Below are 19,182 nucleotides of genomic sequence, written 5' to 3' on the forward strand. Positions count from 1 at the left end.
CGAATTCGTACACAATCTTTATTGTACACTGCATATAACATTGTCATTGTTTTTGGTATTGAGAACAATAATAAATTGAACCATGAACCATATCTTTAATTTCCAACACTTTCGTTGGTAGATCTTGTTACATCTCTTTCAAATGAGAGAAGAGCAGAGAGGCAAGGGCTTAAAAGCTTTCTTACAAAAATAAATAAAGTGAATAAGGTATGTCATCAGATGGGTTGCAATATATATATATATATATATATATATATATATTTACTGTAAATCTTTCAATCTTGTTCAGATTTGATGCGGTCAACTGCCACCAATTTTTCTTTTTAAATGCCCACAACAAAGGTCCTGCGCATATTCACTGAGCTCTGTGTTATAATATATAGAAATGTAAAGAATGTAACACTTCAAATCATCATTCATTTTAAATGCAGGTGTTTTGCAGCATCATATCTGAACGAGGCTTGATGGGTATATGTTGTGATCCACTGCATGTACATACATGGAGTCTATGCATAAAGGAAATGTGTAGGGGTAATGTGTGGTGCTCTGACATAGACACCGATGACAATTGCCTCAGGCTTTATTTCATCAAAGGTATACGGTTTATAGGATTAAAGTTGTGATTAGGGTTTTAGATTACCGTTAGGTATAGTGTGTGTGGTCCATGTTTGAAGTCAAGATCGCAGTTTAGGATCTTTACCTTGTAGTTACCGTTGTGTGTTGCACAGCTATGTGTTTTGGTTTTTTGAACAACTAATTACATTACCCATCATAAAACTGGTACAAACACAAACATCAACAGATATACAAGCAAAGCAGTAGCCATTCAATTCATTAATTTATTTGTATGCTTCATTTACAGGAAGATGACATAAAGAGGAATAGTAATCACGCTTTTTTTCTGACTCTAGTTACCATTCACAGATAGTTATTTTTCATGGACATTCTCTTGTCTCTTCAAATGAAACAAGATAAATTCAGTGGTCCATTTAAATTCTCTGTTCTCAATCAGTCAGTTTGATTTGGTCTATTATTCCCACAAGTATGCGAGTATAAGCACAGTGAGTTTGGGGAAGAATCATTCATCATCAACATAATACAGTGAAACCTGTCTATTAAGACCACCCAAGGGAGACAAGAAAAAGGGTCTTTATAGGCAGGTGGTCTTTATGTACAAGTTCCTGAAGTACATGTTTCAATGAGAAACCATTTTCAAGGGAAACAAAAAATGTGGTCTTTGTAGAAAAGTGGTCTTTCTATACAGGTGGTCATTAAAGTAGGTTTTACTGTACATTTAAAGATGACAACTTATGAAATTCAATTATTTGGAAACTTAATAGACAGAATTTAGATAAAGGAAGACAATAAAATACATGGGTAAAATTATATGAAATGCGGGGTACATACTATGCCAAATTATCATATTCAAATATAAATTTCAGATGGTTGAATATTGTGTTGGCATTTCCAGGTAGTATAGTTGGTAGCACTGGGTATACACATATACTTGAGAGAATTCATTATTAAAGTCATTTACAGGAAGATCAGACAACCCGAAAACGAATGCCTCTGGCAGCACCTTCAGTGGTGGAGGCATACAAAACAAGATTAATTACATTTCAAAGACAGCAATAAAACTAAAACTGAAGCGAAGAGTTTCATGCCGCAAAATAACTGAACTAGAACACTAAACCTCTGCAAATATTGTTTCATGTTTTTGCTGCAGAAAACAGCAGCCGTTTCATTTTGCTTCAGTTATGTGGGAAGAGGTCAAAGCAGTGTAGCATTTGAAGGGTTGCTATTCTACTATCACCACCTTTGCTTTCATATACAAAATACAGGTTTTAAAAAAAACACCTTACTCAATTCTGAATTATGTGAAAGTATTTCCACTGCATCGAGGAAGGCAATACATTTAAATGGCTGCTCTTTCCATTCTCAAATATTAAGCAATAACACAACTCTTCTTTTTGTTTGCTACATGCAATTCTGTGTACATGAATTTTAATGCAATCAAGTAATCAAAATTTGTCAATATTCTAAATATAGTGTTTTCTTCAGAGAAAATGTTATTCCTTCATTACATGTATGTTGACCATGAAAAGAAAAGAAACAAGAATTTTGCACATCTATGAAGAGAAGGATGTTTGATATCACTCAATATTTGCTTTATCCAGATAAGTATACAAGTACATGTATGTAGCTATTGATTAAGTAATGAGAATAGCATTTTGACTATCTTATTAAATGATAAAAGACAAATATGATTTCCTCCTCAATTAAAAAAATTAAATTCTTGTACCTGTATCACAATGTCCAGAATGGCAACCTCTTGCATACATTGAAACATTTTTCTTCAATTCTAAATAATATACAAGTGATCATATTGAACATTTGTTACCGTGTATATACCATTTTGTACATGTATGTCATTAAAAAAAAAATATTCTTCATCAACAATGTTTCGCCAACCCAAATATCTCACAATAAATCCTGTATTTCTGTCCCAAAACAACCTGGATTTCTATGTAATGTAATAAATGTACACATCCAAATATTATCAGAGTGATTTTTAATCCAACATAGTGGCCCGAATTAACAAAGGAGGTTTGTAGACAAACCTCGGTTTATGTACGTCATATGACGCGTTTTGACACGTTTTTTTACAAACCTGGTTTCGAAAACCTTGGTTTGTCGACAAACCTCCTTTGTGAATTCGGGCCAGTGAGTTTAATCCAACATAGAGATTTTCTTTTACAAAGAAGGCTACCAACATAATATCTGTACCCTGATTAACATGAATATTTTGAGCATTTTACATATTCTCATCATCACCAATAATAATTCTTCATTTTCTTTAACAACCATAAAGTGTAGTATATAGTTTCAGTAAAGGACATCATTTCAGACTTGAATCAGAAGACATGAAGAGATTCTAAATGTTCCAAAATGTTTGATTCTACCCTTTATGCTTGAAAAAAATAGAAGATCTGTGTTGATTGTTCAGACTGCTGTATTACATATTCTTACACTACACGTACCTGATAAATGAAGACTAATGCATGGCCACATTATAACTGTTCAAGAAAATCTGGGTGTTGGTAACCACCTCCGGGCTTGATGAAAATAAGAAAACCTTGCTTGCTTGGTAGGAAACATTATTATGCTCAGAAGAGCGCTACAGAGAGGTTATATACATATAAACAAATATTGAACAAAGACTGATTCTTCTTTTATGCAGCAAAACCCCCTGTTCATTCTTGGGGGCAATTAAACAGAGTACAGAGAGAGGGTGAACAGAAACCATTTGACAAGGCATGGGTAATTCAAATTTCATGTTATGTAAAAAGGAGCAACAAAAAAGAATCCCCATAATGAGATATTACTGAAGTACAACTTTGACTACGCTAAAGCTCTAACCTATACTGAAGCCACTTGAAGTGCTGTGAATTGATGCCATTGCCCAATGTCGCCCTCTATGTGCTCTTCCATCTGGTGGTGAGGTAGCCTGGCTGCTGGTGCACCCTGTATAGAGATCTGGAGAAAAGAAAAGATACAAAAGCAAGCGTTAGCATGATGATGATCTTTGCAGGAATGGTTAGGGGGAGAGTGGGGAGCATGCACTAATTAACATTCCTTCCATCATAAAACTAAGGCAGCAAAGAGAGCAATACATTTTGATGGTTTTATCTCTCTCATTAAGGGTAAATAGAAGTCATAAGCAAATCCTAACACGGCTAATCAACCAAAAAGGAGGACCAAAAAGATAAACACTAGATTTCCATACTGCTCCTTTTTTAAAGCATATTGCTTCTTATTTTAAGGGACGTAATGGATATCTGAAGTGTTCACTCAGGCACTTGAATACAGGTGTTTCCTCTTACAATTTTCTTTCTTGATAAATTCCGGGAAAAAAGCAACAAAATGTATCTCTCAATGTCAGGATATATTTCCAAAAACATGTTTCTTTTTTTTTCTTTCTCATGAGTTATGACAATGTGTTTTCAAAGATATTCTAGCAATCATTCGTGCAGTAATAGTTAAAGTTTCGTCCAAGGCTGATATTCAATTTGACAACACTTCACTTTTTAAAATAGCAAATGGAAGGAAGGCAATTTTACGAGAAAACAGGGTACTGAAATCATAATTTGATTAAGTTCAATCCCAAAAAGATTCCATCTAAATTTATTTTATGATTTCTTTTTTTCTTCTTTATGGCAGTTTTCCAGACTGTTACATAACATTAAATTCTGTAATACTAGGGATCTCCAGAGCAGAGCCATCACTGCAAAATATGGGCGACAAAAAGGATGAATTCAATGCTTCAGGGTATGCCCATTCACAATTATGGTGACCACATAAATATGCATTATTGTATTGGCTACATTAAAAATATATAGAAAGTAGAGGATTAAGTTAAAAACACAGAGAGCATTCCGAAGAAAAAAAATCCCGCTGAGACAAAGCAAGAAATCACAGAAGTGGATGCAAACAACAACATAAAAAAAAAAGGAAAAAAATATTTTTAAAAATGTATCCTGACACAGAATATTGTAACGTGGATTGAGGTACCTGTGTAAGCATGAAAAATGAACCACGTTCCTGTGTTGCTTATCACATGATGCGGCAAAAACACAAGCCATGACAGTGCTGGGCTTTGGACGACCGACCGTTAACTCTCTCCCTCCTCTTGGACTCAGTCAGCTTCAGGGTTTTATACAATTCAGATTTAACGTCACCCAATGTGCCATACCTCAGCACAAGGGTAACTTGGTACATGGATTTACTTCACTATAAAAAAAAGCAGCGTAACACACAGCCGTTTACATACCTCTACATCTACATGTATATCTGAGCTATCTCGTTGACTAATTATGAAAAAATTCTACAATTACACATATTTAACAACCACTACATCTTTTTAAGAGTTAGTACAAAAAATGTAACATACAACTGCTACATTTGGGTAACTTTTTACATGTTTTCTTTTTGGTGTGGAGTCTTGAGCTTCGAAAGTGAAGATTGAAGGGCAAAGTGGAGCAATATTCTTGTGAAGGAAAAATTGTCTCCACTTCAGCATAATTGAAATAACAAATTTACACAATAATTTAATCTTCCTTTATCATCAAGTGTCATTGATATGGCATATCATTACTACTCTCTCTCTTTAACAAAAAGTTTCTTGTGATTTTGCTGTTGACTTTGTTCAGAAATTCTGAAACTGCACATTGGATTGATTGGAAAAGCTAAAATAAGTGATATGAGAGCAAAAAATGAGTGGGTAAAAAATGAAGTTTAGCTAAACAAAGATATCCCAATGACATAAATGAAATGGGTACAGGTAATCTATTCTATTTAACGTTCTACAGTTGAAAAACGATACTGTTACTATTTACACATTTCTTCTTGGAGGATTATTTCAGCTTACATCAAGTGTTCTTTTTTATGCTCACACATCACAATTTGTGGTTGTGATAGATTCCGGTGTTTTAGATATCGCAACTGAACATCTGGTCAAATATAGATGCCATAAGAAGTCAAATGACTCGACTACTCATCAAAATAAGTGCTCCATCAATGAAATTTCCAGCTGAATTATTGAATTTCCAATTCCACGATACATTTATTACTACAAGTAATGTAGAGGACATTTGCCTGTACTTCTAATCTAAAAGAATATCATTTACCCTTCACCCCTTCCCTTACCCAAGAAGTAATATTTATTTCATACTGATGACTCAAGCAGAGTCCAAACAACTTTAAACCTGAAGACGGAGTGCAGGGCTTTATATTTATGTCAAATCTAGCATAGAGACTGCTCAAGAGAAGAAAGAATACTTTCAAGGCAAGTAGTCTTGATGATCTGTTACTTTTGTAGAGAAGAGTAATGCTGATTAATGGGGATGTGTACTAGTCTTTATAAATGGGGTCTTTACATATAGGTTATGCAGGTTATCACTTAGGCAAATGAGATATACAGAGCACCGACTTGAGCACAGTTATTAGAAAAATGAAAAGTAAACTGTATAATGGCACAGGCCACTGTTTCAAAGTGTTCATTTTACAATAAAGATTTGAAACACGTCTAATTAATAGATTATTGCACCTTGACTTCAATTCTAGTGCATGAAGGGAGCTGAGTCTCTGTTATTAACACCCCGTGTTCCTTCACGTCCACATACCTCGGTTCATACGCTGATGGGGGTGTGTGATCTGGGAATGCAAGACTCGGAACGACAGATACAGAGGCGGCCGGCAGGGCCTAGTGTATAATGGCATACTGTACCTGTGGAAACAGTGCTTATCAAAACAATTCTCATAACATCGAGGGAAAAAAATCATCAGCTAGAATTAAATGGGATAGTTTACAGGTAAATACTCAGGGCTGCAAGAGGAAGTAATGTTGTAAAGAGGGAAAAAATAAATTTTATGGCCCATTCTATTTTAATGTTGTTTATTTTTTGTTGGTGATTGCAGTTTTTTTGTGTGCATGTGACTGTACCAGTGTATGCATATGTGTGCATTCTCTTTCATCCTGGGGGCATTTTTAAGATGAAAGCTTTAGTTAGAATTTGATTAGTCAAATATTTGTATCCCTTTTGAGTGAAAATATGAATAGGACCTGGTGTCTTAAATTCATATGTGAAGGGGGTGTTTTGTGAAGGAGTTTTGTGTGTGTATGGGGCGAGGTTTGTCAAGGAGCAGGAACAGTTATAGGGGTAGGGACACTCACCTGTTAGGGGCAACAAGAGTCACCTGGAGGATGAGAGTTAAAATGCAGCTTGATCTTCAGCGACTGTCACCTCCTCTTGGTCTTGAGCTCCAGCTCCAGCTCCAGTCGTTCCATTCTCCTTGCCCCTCTTCTCCTCCTCCCCCTCCCCCATCTCGCTGTCATCAGTGGTGGTAGCTGGGTCTGGATTAGCAGCATCCATGCTCTCCTCTGGCTTGTTGGAATCATCTTCACCCTTCATTGAGTCTATGCACATTGTGATAAAAAGAGAACGATTGATCATTTGATAGACAGAGAATAAAATGAGACTATTTGTAACAGGTTTCTTTTCAATTTCCTTTTTGCTAACGAAACTGTACATGAGCTTTAACCTTCTGAATGAAGTGGCCAAGTGGGAGTTTAACCAGACACATATTTGTCACAGAAGCTCTTCGCAGGATTTGCTATTGCAAAAATAAGATTTCCTCTGCGTTCTAATTTTAATGTATTTCATCATTCTTTAAACATTGATTTCAGAATTTCAACAGTCCCCTTGAAGCTTTCCACTGCTACATCACTCACCACTCCCATATGTATTGTTTGAGAATCGATATCACAGTCAGAAGAGAAATCAATGTTTTTAAAAAACAACTTTTATCTTCGACAAACAATGATAGTAGAATCCTCAAAGAAGAATATTGTCCAAGTTTATACTCCTTCTCACTGATGGGATGCATTAAGAAGCAGAAAGTGCGCTTACCTTCTTGGTCTTCCTGTGGAGCCTGATCCATTGTGACATCATCTGAGGTATCCTTCTCAGGAGATCTTGACTTGGACCTCTCATGGCTTTCTTTCCTGAATGATGAAAAATTTCATTCATTATTACTACATCAAGTTATTACTATAACAATAAATTATTCCAAATTAAACATGCTTTTCAGCCCTAACTTTAAAAAGGGGTGCCCATAGATGAGATGGTGTATTTAAGAACAATTTCAATTACAATTGCTTTATGAGCCCCTGAAAAGCAAAGAAGCGTAACCCACATGTTTAAAGTGTTAACATAGAAAAATCTATGCACTTTCTACAAGGAAACTATTGATAGACTATCAATAGAGTAAATTCCTGATAATGTCATTGGTATCAGAGGATGGACAGAACTGAAAACTATTGTATACAAATAATAATTGTGTGCTTCTTTGTTTTACCTGATTGCTGAGAAAGCTACTTTATACTGTATGACCAAAATATCATTAAGTGCACTTTGCTTCTCAGTGATCCATATAGAAACAAGTAAAGGCACCATTGACAATGAAGATGTTAGAAGGGTTTCACTACCTGTCTTTGTCCTCACAATCCTCATCCCGTGACTTGCTATGACCCCTTTCTTCTGATCTGCTGCTCTTCTCTCTTGAGCTCCTTCTGCTATGCCTCCTTTCCTTGGAACGACTCCTGTCTCTTCTTCTCTCCTTCGAGCGACTCCTATCTCTTCTCCTCTCTTTGGACCTACTTCTTCTCCTCTCCTTGGAACGGCTCCTATCTCGTCTCCTCTCCTTGGAACGACTCCTATCCCTTCTCCTCTCCTTCGAGCGACTCCTCCTACGATCTCTGGATCTGCTTCGATGATGACGATCGCTCGACCGGCTGCTACGCTTCTCGTTGGATTTGCTGCGACGTCTGTCACGGGTTCTGTCTCGAGAGCGGCTGCGACGCCTATCACGGGATCTGCTTCGGCGGCGATCGCGGGACTTGCTCCTCCTCCTCCTGTCGCGAGATCTGGACCGTGATCGCCTTCGTGACCTTTCTTTTTCTCTCTTTTCCCTCTCTTTACGTCTTTCTTCTCTCTCCTTTTCCCTCTCTTTTTCTTTTTCCCTCTCCTTTTTCCTCTTTTCTTCCCTCTCCTTTTCTCTTTCCTTTTCCCTCTCTTCTCTTTCTTTGCGGATTTTATCTTCCCGGTCTGTTACTTCTTTATCCTTTTTTTCCTGCAAAACAAAAAAAGAGAAAAACAAAGTCAAGAAACTGAAACATTATCTCGCACAGACATACCATTTTAAAAGTCAGTGCAATTTCCTCTAATGGCAACATGCACTCAAATTTACAACACATACCACATCCTAGACAATCATCATCATCATCATCATCGTTTAGAGTCCATTTGTCCCACTTTGTGGGGTTGGACATTTCATTTCTTTAATGGCCGCCTTCCAAGCTTTCCTGTAAATAAGAAAATAAGACGCTAAATACCACGTATCAATGAGGAGTATCTTAATTGAACTTATATAAAATGTTAGTTTCTGATAATGTTATCAGTCAAATATAACCCCCCAAAATTGCAAAAGCTCACTGACTAAATCCTTAATGATCTGCAATTTGTTACCTGTATTTCTTCAATGGTCAATTTGATCTTGGCGAATCCCATGTGCTGTTTACCCATCAGATGATCATCCACTCGCGTCTGTGAGTCGCCCACGATGAGGAATGCTCCACAAACCTCACACACTTCCATCTGTTTCTCTTGGGAAAGAATGGTGTCCAGCGCTTCCTCTGAGGCCTGTTGATATGCAAGCGTATGGTAGGAACTTACGGAATATGCTTGAAAAGTTGAGACATGATTTATTTTTTAAGCAAATATGACCGTGGAATAAAGTCATTATTAATTAAAATTATTATGTTATAAATCATTGTTGTCATAATAAATTCAGCTCTCAATGAGTAGAGAAATATTCCACACTGATTTTCAATATCAACTTTAAATAACTATGATGCTACGATGATGTTCATGTAACCCTCTTGTGTAACAGACTTCACAATATATTGAAAACACAGTTTAGATGCTTTTCCAAGATTCCAAAGCATACTTATTACACTTTTATCACTTTAAGAAAGATAAGAAAAGCTGTCTTTTTATACGGGTGGTCTTTACGTACAGGTCTCTCACACGTAAGTATAGGTTTCAATGTGACACACTTGGGTGTAGAATAAAAATGTGGCCTTTCAGCACATGATCTGTATTTAGTGGACAAGCAATAATATTCCTTTTACGAGCAATAAGACAAGTGTGCATGAATTTTTCAAAAGGCAAGATGACTTACTGCTTGCAGCTCTGCCCTCTCGTAGGAGAGTTTATCACATAGCTTCATCATGTTCTGTGCCTCATCCACCCTGCCCTCGCAGCCCAAGGACTCCACCTGACCTAGCAGTGAAGTGATGCGCTCTGAAAGGATCTTGATCTGCTCTTCATCAGGGCCTCTGTGAGGGGCTGTCAGCTGCACATGACATACAATCAGAGGGGTTCTTACAATCAAATTAATTTCAACACTATCATATCATTTCATTTTCAGTGGAGTATGGTCTTGAAAGGCATATGAAATACACAGAATAGTGATTAAGGCCCAAGAGGCTCATATAGATTTCTGTCACAAAAATTAGCTTCCATGAATAAAATTTTCATTTCCAAACACCTGTCCACAATTTTTTTTTTAAAGATAAAGTTGAGTTCTGGTCATGCGATTGCATTGCGAAAGAAAAGGTGTGGAATGGATCAGAAACAGTTGATCATATAGCATGTAAGTATTAGTGTGTACTGTAAGGTTCTGGAGTCATCAAAATCCTAATAAATTTGGCCCAGTCTTGGTAAAGTAACAAGCACTGTACACAGAAAGATGTATATGGGACTACACAAATGGTGTCCAGCTACTAACCTTGATTTCCTTAGCTTTCTATGCTCATTACTCAGCCAGTATACAGTTTTCTACCAAAATTGTTTGGCAAATGACATTTATTTATAATCTAGAACATTCAGTGCAAGTTTCGTTTGACTCTGTGAGAATTTTTTTTTTTTTTGAACCAGAACTCAAGTTTATCTTTAAATAGCATTCTGGTCATTTTCAGGATTTTATACACACAAAATCAAAATCAAGTTTAAAATGTATTATGACATGCATCAAAAGTGAAACCCTTGCTTATTTATGTAACCCACTCTTGCAACCCCGAAACAGTTTGTATGTATCGGGGATATGACACTTATTTCTGTTGACGGAGCGTGGCTGTTTTCTAGCTCTGTGTATTTAACTGAATCCCGAATTGTGTACATTTCCTGACGAGTGAAAAAGTGCTGTTTATACAACGTTATTACGGTAGACACAAGATTGTACCATCCCATGAAATATAGTACAAAGTACAAAGTCATTCACAGAATACTGAAATTATTCACAAGAATTATGTACAAGAATTAACTCTGAAAATAATATACTGTCTAAAAAATATATTGATGTGTTATCCTGTTAGTGCCCACATGGAATTACCCTGTCGGAGATGCAATGGGCAATTTTACTCAGGAAAGACATGAACCCTATTAAAATGTCAATTAATTCTATAAGACAATATAGAGAGATGATTACATTTGGTCTGTTGCTGTTGAGTGCCAGTCTGGAATGACCTCTCTTAATCCTTTTCTCCACATCGTTCATGATCTGCTGCAAGTACTGCAAGAACTCCTCTTCATAGTTCATCCGTTTGAAACGACTACTCTCAATGTATCTAGGGAATCAAAGACATGCGATACAGATGTTAGCAGGGCAGATGGGTATTGAATAGGCAAAAAAAAAGGGGGTGGGAGAGAAGGGTATTTGGTGCAACTGCTATACAGGTACAGTATATCATCATGAACAGCAAATGTGAATGAAGACTGGGGAAAAATTCAATTCTGGAAAGGTCTTTTAACTTAAGCTAAGGAAGACTAGAGTACCAATAAATAGAAATCTATGGAAATACAAATTTCACAATGGTCAATCAACAACAACAGAAAACTCCCATGTAAAAAAAATGATTATGATACATTGGGATTGATTGCAAAATAAGAAATCTGAATTTGAAAATAAACTTGTGTCGTGATCAGTGAAAAAAAGAAATGACAATCTTATTCTGGAAAGATCAATAAAAGGAAAGATGGAAGATACTTTATATTGAGAATGATCCATAATTTTTTTCCCTAACGAAACCATAAACTGTGAAGACTAAGCTCATTTGTACACTTACTCTTTTTTGAGATGATCATCATGTATTTTCTCGCATTGACCTGATAAAAAAAGTTGAAAATATTCATGCTGTAAAACACTTTATTCAAGATGAAACACATTCATAACCGTACACTTTCATTCAATTATTCATTATCATCATATAAATTTCAATTATCCCCAATCAATTTACAACAGGGCTCGACACCTACTTTATCGGAAGGGGGTTGAGATTGAGCTTTTTACAGTCAGTTTGCCTGAGCCCTAGGTATTCCTGAACATATGCTAAATTGAATTAATAAGTGCTGTAGCCTGGAAGGCTTACCGGGTTCCAACCCGCCGGGTTGAGCATTTCGGGCCGGACCAGTGCCGGGCCGAACTGTAGCCAGAATTAGATCAACTCGGTAACAAAACCCGGCAGTAAAAAAGAGTTTTTAAATAGCTCATTGTTCGTTATCTACTTATCTTTCATCACCATAAAACCTGTCAAAAGTAACTGTAAACAAACACAGCATGATGGCTCGATCTTTTACATATGTTGACCTGTCTTTGCAATAGACACAGCACACATAGATTTTGTGTCGTGTGTTCAAGTGTGTATATGTATCTCCCTAGCCCTGGCCCTACCTGCAAGTGATGTGACTGATCAGCTTACTGTACTGACCAATCAGAAAGTTTCCCCCGAGTGGGCGGAGAGTGAAACCAGCATAAATTAAAGTTCAGTGATTGCTGGCACAGTAGAACAGACGATTCATAAATTATGAAGTTTGTTGACCTAGCTGATAGACGAGTGAATGGCAAATTTACATAATGTGGATGAGAGTGTGTATGTGAAAATTTGTTATGCCTGAGGTGGAGGCTGAGCTGAGATGAAGGCGGCAGAGAGTTAAATTAAAGTGTAATTCCATCACCAAAATACTTCCTGACAAGCGGATTTAATTAGCAAACAAGATAATTATTGGGGTCCATTCTCTCTCTTATTCCCCTGTCTCTTTCTGCCTTAATTCTTAACCAAAATTGAACAAAAAGATTTAGCCCAGATTAGAAGAAAAAAAAGAAGAAAAAAAATGATAAGTTTGTGAAATGTTGATAGTCTTTAGAGATGAGAAGGAAAAGGTTATCTTCATCATCATTCTTCCTTCCATCTTTACCTTTTTTCAATTCTATTTATTCATCTTCCGAATGTGTTATAAACCTTTTTCCCCCCTCAAATCAATTTGATCTTCTTTCTTAAAAAAAAAATAAAAGTACAGAATTATTTACGTAATGTAGTTTTTCTCATGTTTTCTTTTCTTTCTTAAGTTTCTTTCATTGTGTCTCTCGATCCCCCCAAAATTAATTCACATCTGATATATCTCTTTCACTATCATGTCACAGAAATTTAGAATACAAAACATTCCCTGTCAAAGATTAATGCATGCCAGACAGCTTGGGCCCAGCTAGGTGTAACATTACACCGCGGTTTCTTTGAACAGGGTTCAAAGGTTCATAGGTTCAACAAGCAGCCTTTGTCCTGCTATGCGCACATTTCAAAATATATGCAAATATCAGTTAAGCTATATCATGTGCCTTACATTGTGATTATTGTTTTTAATTGGCGGACAAACAGACCAATCATAGTAGAGCATGTTGTATGGGCACTCTGACAGGGAAATGAGCTATTTTTAGGATGCCTACATACATGTAGCTAGCGTTATGCTTCATCTTTTTAGGGAGTGGATTAAGGGTGATAATTTATGCTGACCTGGGACTTATATCTGGACTCACAGACAGCATGATAAACAAAATGAAGCGATGTGCCCTCCATTCAGGACAAGGTCGGTAGATCACACAAGATGTGTTTGTAGTAGCTTTCAAATAGAATCTAGTCAATATTATTTCAGTCCAACTCTCACCGGGTTACCGGACCTTTCCGGTCCCGTTAAGAAATTTGGAAAATTGCCGGGTCGGGCCGGGTCCGGGTTTTGGGTTCCGAGCTACAGCACTAGAATTAATCATTGAATGATATTGCCTTAAATATTTTGATAACTATTTATCCACATCTTCAATACATTTTTCTAAATCTTGTATAATTTTGCTGTGTGATGTTACCATTGACATTTTTTTATATTGCTTTTCTATTTTGATGACGGTATTATTATTGTAAATATCTGATTACTTTGTAAAACTTACAATATCAGCCTTGAGCCGCATGTCATGTTGTCTTTTAATAAACCTATTCATCCAGACTTAGATTTTGGGCACTCATTTATCTCAGGGCCAGTCAATATTGAGCCCTGCAAAAGGTTGTATGTTGAGTGGACAGTTTTTTTTTAATATTGATATTTTTAAAAACCACTAAAAAAAAAAATCATCATGCATATGAAATAATAATTATCTTCCACTTGAAGAAGAAAACTATAGAGAGCAGGTCTATATTTGAAACTCACCTAAATCCGATCTTGTGTTCACAAATAGTTCATTTGGGCAGAAATCCACCAGATAATGTTTGCAGACCTGAGTGGAAAAGAAAAACTTGTGGCTAATTCATATTTGATATTGGTCTCATGAACTATTTTAGTTTAAGCCCTATAATAAAATTAAGCGCAAGTTGGGAGCAGTTTGTCTATTTTTTTTAATAGTTTTCTTCTTCCTTTTTCAGGTCAAGAAGTCATATCTTTGTATGATGGAAAGGGGGGAGGGGGGGGGGGGGTGTCGGGACACTTACCAAACATAAAGCCTTCTCTTTTGCATTCAGTTTTAACAAAAAATATTCATCAAATAGCATCAACTAGCCATCATCTAAAATCCTTCCCAAAGAGATTGCACGCATCCCTATGCAGTCTATGTGCGTTGCGCGATCATGCAAAATTGGTCAATGTTTTCATTACCAAATCGAGATTCAATTCAAACCTTTATTTCTTGTGATCCTGAAGGTGATATTAAAAAATGAGGTGTCATATGAAAGAGCAGATTAATCTCCATATTTCCAAAGGGGCGTCATCGTGGAATTCTAAAAATAGCACGGTCAAAACAGCGACTTAAAATTTGTTTCTATCGTAGCTCCGAAATTTGCCACTTTTTTAGAAATAATGATCAACGCAGTGCTACTTTTTGACCTGGCGTAAGATACCTGCTCCGCCCGCTAGTGCTATAGATCAGCGCGTGCTTCCTATTGACTTTGTACATGCGGTCGAATAACTGGCTCGCTATGTCGTTAACTGCCTCCGAAACAGTGAAAATTGAAATGAATATTGTCATGGCAATTTGTGATTTTTTTTCTTGGATTCTTTTTTTGTTTAAATAATAATATTTGCTTCATGATTTAAACAAGAAATGATAATAAATAGGAAGTAAAGAGTCCCAAAAATAGGATTTTGTCTTAAGTGGTCGAAAACCCCCTCCTTTACTCTATATGTGCGCTGCACATGAACGTCCGAAGCTTGGCAAGTGCGTCAGAAGCTTGGCAAGTGCGTCCGAAGCTTGGAATGAAAACAGGTTCGGCGGGTAAGTAAATAATTCTAGTTTCCCATTTCCTTTACTAATTTTCTTTTACAACATGACATAGTAGGGTGTCTGATCGCGCACCCGATGTTGTGTGCTAAAATTCTTCCCATAGAGATTACACGCATCCCTATGCAGCCTACGTGCATTGCGCGACCATGCAAAAAAAGTCAATTTTTTTTTTTCAAATCGAGATTCAAAACTTTATCAGTTGTGATCCTGAAGGTGATAATCAATGAATAAGGTGTCATATGAAAGAGCAGGTGAATTCCAATATTTCCAAAGGGGCGTAGCCCCCGAAATTCTAAAAATATCTTGGTCAAAACAGCAATTTAAACATTGTGTCCTGGCTAACTCTGAGGTTTGTCACTTTTGAGATATGACGCCCCGATCGATATGTAGTCCCAGTCCTAAGGAACAATTCTATGTGATTATATTTTCGCTAGCCCCCAGGGATCACAACTGATAACAGTTTAAAAATACCCTTCTCGCTATTTGGTGGATCAGCTAATTAGGAGGCGTGCGCTCCGCTCAGTCCAAACCATGGTTACATCGCGTAACATCTCCGCGCACGAACGAAACCCCAAATTCAATTACACATTATAGTGACTGAAATTATGGTTGGCAATTCCCTCGATAAACCCGGAAGTGAATACACGTTATAGTCAATGGCAATATCGCGGAGACAGCGTTGTCTCCGCGATATTGCCATTGACTATAACGTGCATTCACTTCCGGGTTTATTGTGCGACGAACGCCAACCATACTAGTCAATCGCACATGTCGCGGAGACAGCGTAGCTCAAGCTGCAAGTCGCGGATTGGCTTAGCAGCATGCGTACGATATGCACACGCTTGCATATCGCGCGATACAGCTGTTTGGCTAAATTTAGCAAAACAACATCACTCTGCGTGGACGTCTTTTTCGTCGATTTTGACCAAAATGATATGAATATACCAGCGTGTTGGAGGGGCTGTAACTTTTGATAGAAACATCGGTGAGACTTGAAATTTGAAATGCATTATTCTGATAACATTTTTTATTCAAATATCAAACAAAAATGGTGAAAAACGATCCCAAATTGAAAATTGAAAAATCGTTCAGACACCCTAGACATAGACCTCTAGGTCTACATAAGCAGTATTTGCACAATAATAGTATATTTGGTTTTCAATAATTAAAAAAGAATTTAATGTTTTCCCCCGTTAGGTCTTATTCTTAAGTGTCCGAAGTTTGGCGGTCTTATTTACGTCTTTAACGTTGATTCTGACAATAATTGGATGAATATGCTTCGATTTGGGGGGCTGTATCTTTTGATAGAAACATAGATGAGTCTTGAAATTTGAAAGGTATTATTCTGAGTAAATGTCTCTTTCAAATATCCAACCATAATAGTGAAAAATCGTTCAGACACCCTAATATCATGATATTAAATAATACACAAACACGATACAGACGTCAGACGCACACTCTGAAACTGAAAGCTGAATTCAAGTCACACGGCACGGCAGGCGGCACACACACTCACCATGCTCACGCGATCACGCTCACCATCTCAGACTAAAATCTTAAAAATAAATAGGAAATGAGATTCATTAATCTACAAAGATTTCCCCACAATGTTGATAAAATACAATACCTCTGCATCACTCCATCTTATACCAGAAAACTTTTCATCAGGCGCATTGTTTCGATTTTTGCCCATCAACTCATCAAGCAGTGCAGCAGCAGCGCCCGCCATCTTGATTATGAATTTGCAATATGCGCATGCGCTGACAAAGCTAGTACAGCAAAAAAAAAAATCAAAGTTCTATCACCGATCAGATCGACTGTCCCTGTAAAAGTATATAGTGTTACAGCAGGGTTTAAAACACCTCCCTGGTTACAGTTAGCTTGAGGGGCTCACGGGGCCAGGGCCCGGGGGTATATATTGTACTTATCTTATTGTACTTATCTTAGGCCGCCATGTTTATGTTTATAAACTTACACCTTTTAGACATATGTTTCATTTATTCAATTAGTACCTTGAATTCAATCCTGAAGTTTTTTTCTTCTTACAATTAAATATAGTCTATAGTTTGTAAAAGATCAGAATATTTCACCTCTGATTTTGATCAATCATCTTTAGCAGCTACCGGTATATAGCCTAACATGAAGCTGGCTTGTAAAATTCTGAAAGGATCACTTCATAATTATAATCATCAACATATCATCATCAACTTGCATGCAGGCATCATGTATAATTCCAATATTAAAATCCACAGCAATTCTTGCAAACAAGTATAATCAACCACCCTTGCATAATTAATACTGCAGGTATACATCAACAATTATTTGTTTTAGTTTCATTTTCATATGTTTCCTTATAGCTCAGCATTAATTATGTTTATATTATTTACTTGTATCAACTATAGTGGAAAACAATATGAAAATATGTACGTCCCATAATCTCTCTATATCTCGCTATATAGAAATATCACATAGCTACATGCATGGCCCTATTTGTTATAAAATGGGGGAATCTAGCATATATACCTAATTCCCCAATTTAAAAGCTATATTAATTATACAGTGGTTAGGATTCAGCTACAAAAATGTGCAGAAATTGGCATGTGCATTTTCTACATTTTCCATGAAAGTTTCACGATTTGAGAGTATATAGCCCAGCAAGGCACATCGGTTATGAGCATAATCCATGGCCCAGCTAGAATATACTGTGCTATCATCAGGGGCGTAGACAACGGGGGGGGGGGGGGGGGGGGGGGGGGGGGGGATGAGGGGGATGCATCCCCCCCCCACCTCACAAGGTGGGGGGGATGGCATGTACAATCATCCCCCCCAGGTATTGGGGAATGATATTTGCTTACTTAATAAGTCATAATGATGATAATAATAGTAATAATAATGATAACAATTATAATATTAATAATAATAATAATTATGATGATGATAATAATAATCCTCATCATTATTGTATTTGTGTTTATTGTTATTAGCCGCATTCACACGGTGAAAGCCAATTCAGACGGTAAAAAAAAAAAAAATCTTACAAGTATTTTGTGGTTATCTTGTGGTTTGGAAACCACAAGATAACCACAAGATTAAACAGGCACGGATTTACGGGGGGGGGGGGGGGGGGGGGGGGTTAGGGGGTTTAAACCCCCCCCCCCCCTTGGGCGGCCCAAAAAACAAACAAAAATAAAAGGGGAAAAAAAGGAAAAAGAAAAAGAAAAAAAAGAAAGAAAAAAGAACGCACGCTGGAGAGAAACCCTTTCAAGTGCAAATATTGTGAGAAGATATTCAACTCAACTGGTAACTTAACCAAACACATGATAACTCTGGATATAACTGTGTATTTAACTGTTACTTGATTTAAAAAGACGTTATCATGCACTGCTTTTTATGGTCTCCATTGTGTTAATAGATGCCAGGAAAACATCACTTACGGGGTTCAAATAAACACCCCCAAAAAATCGGCTCGCCGCTTTGCGGCTCGTGGACGATGCTCTGCATCGTCATTATTGATCAACCCCCCCTTAGCAAAAAGCTAGATTCCCCCCTGAGTCATCCCCCCCAGGTGTACGAACCTGTCTACGCCACTGGCTATCATTATATCATATATGCCGTCTTTACCTCTCTCATCTCACCCTTCTTTTCCATTCTGATCTCTCACATCCTCTCTCTTTATACCACAACCACCTCCCCCTCCTATTACTTCCACTTTTACCTCTACTCTTTTCAATTTTCTCTCACAAGTTCTTTGTTCTGTTTTTCTCTAATCTTTGCTGTTTTGATTCTCTCAACCTGTTTATTTTTCTGGTTTTCCTGTCCATACATATTCCACTGGGCTTTTTCTCTATAAACTGTGGTGTGCATTCCCTGTGATACATTTTCATGCACATGGATCGCTTTTATGTCTTACATATAAAATATTTGTTAAATGTTGATTATTCTCATTTGTGATTCTATGTTAAT

The 19,182-nt window shown here is 37.0% G+C and overlaps 1 protein-coding gene across 1 annotated transcript; it reads right to left on the reverse strand.

Moving 5' to 3' along the window:
- Window positions 1-1,592: 1,592 nt before the first annotated feature.
- Window positions 1,593-16,960, reverse strand: LOC590254 (luc7-like protein 3). The gene is made up of 10 exons (XM_030984543.1): window positions 16,847-16,960; window positions 14,154-14,220; window positions 11,747-11,786; window positions 11,110-11,248; window positions 9,802-9,975; window positions 9,087-9,260; window positions 8,048-8,691; window positions 7,470-7,564; window positions 6,734-6,976; window positions 1,593-3,537 (listed from the first exon to the last, which is right to left on the reverse strand). The coding sequence occupies exons 1-9, from the start codon at window positions 16,946-16,948 to the stop codon at window positions 6,771-6,773; spliced, it is 1,641 nt and encodes a 546-aa protein (XP_030840403.1). The 5' UTR covers window positions 16,949-16,960; the 3' UTR covers window positions 1,593-3,537; window positions 6,734-6,770.
- Between the last annotated feature and the right edge of the window lie 2,222 nt (window positions 16,961-19,182).

This window comes from Strongylocentrotus purpuratus, unplaced genomic scaffold (genome assembly GCF_000002235.5).
Source record: "Strongylocentrotus purpuratus isolate Spur 01 unplaced genomic scaffold, Spur_5.0 spur5_scaffold_14, whole genome shotgun sequence".
Taxonomy (NCBI): domain Eukaryota; kingdom Metazoa; phylum Echinodermata; class Echinoidea; order Camarodonta; family Strongylocentrotidae; genus Strongylocentrotus; species Strongylocentrotus purpuratus.

Excerpts from the sequence above, each read along its gene's own strand:
- LOC590254 (XM_030984543.1), bottom strand. The coding sequence starts at position 16,948 with ATGGCGGGCGCTGCTGCTGCACTGCTTGATGAGTTGATGGGCAAAAAT. Across the intron at positions 14,221-16,846 it reads TAAGATGGAGTGATGCAGAG|GTCTGCAAACATTATCTGGT; the intron begins GTATTGTATTTT and ends TTTTCCACTCAG. Across the intron at positions 9,261-9,801 it reads AGAGGGCAGAGCTGCAAGCA|GCCTCAGAGGAAGCGCTGGA; the intron begins GTAAGTCATCTT and ends GCATATCAACAG.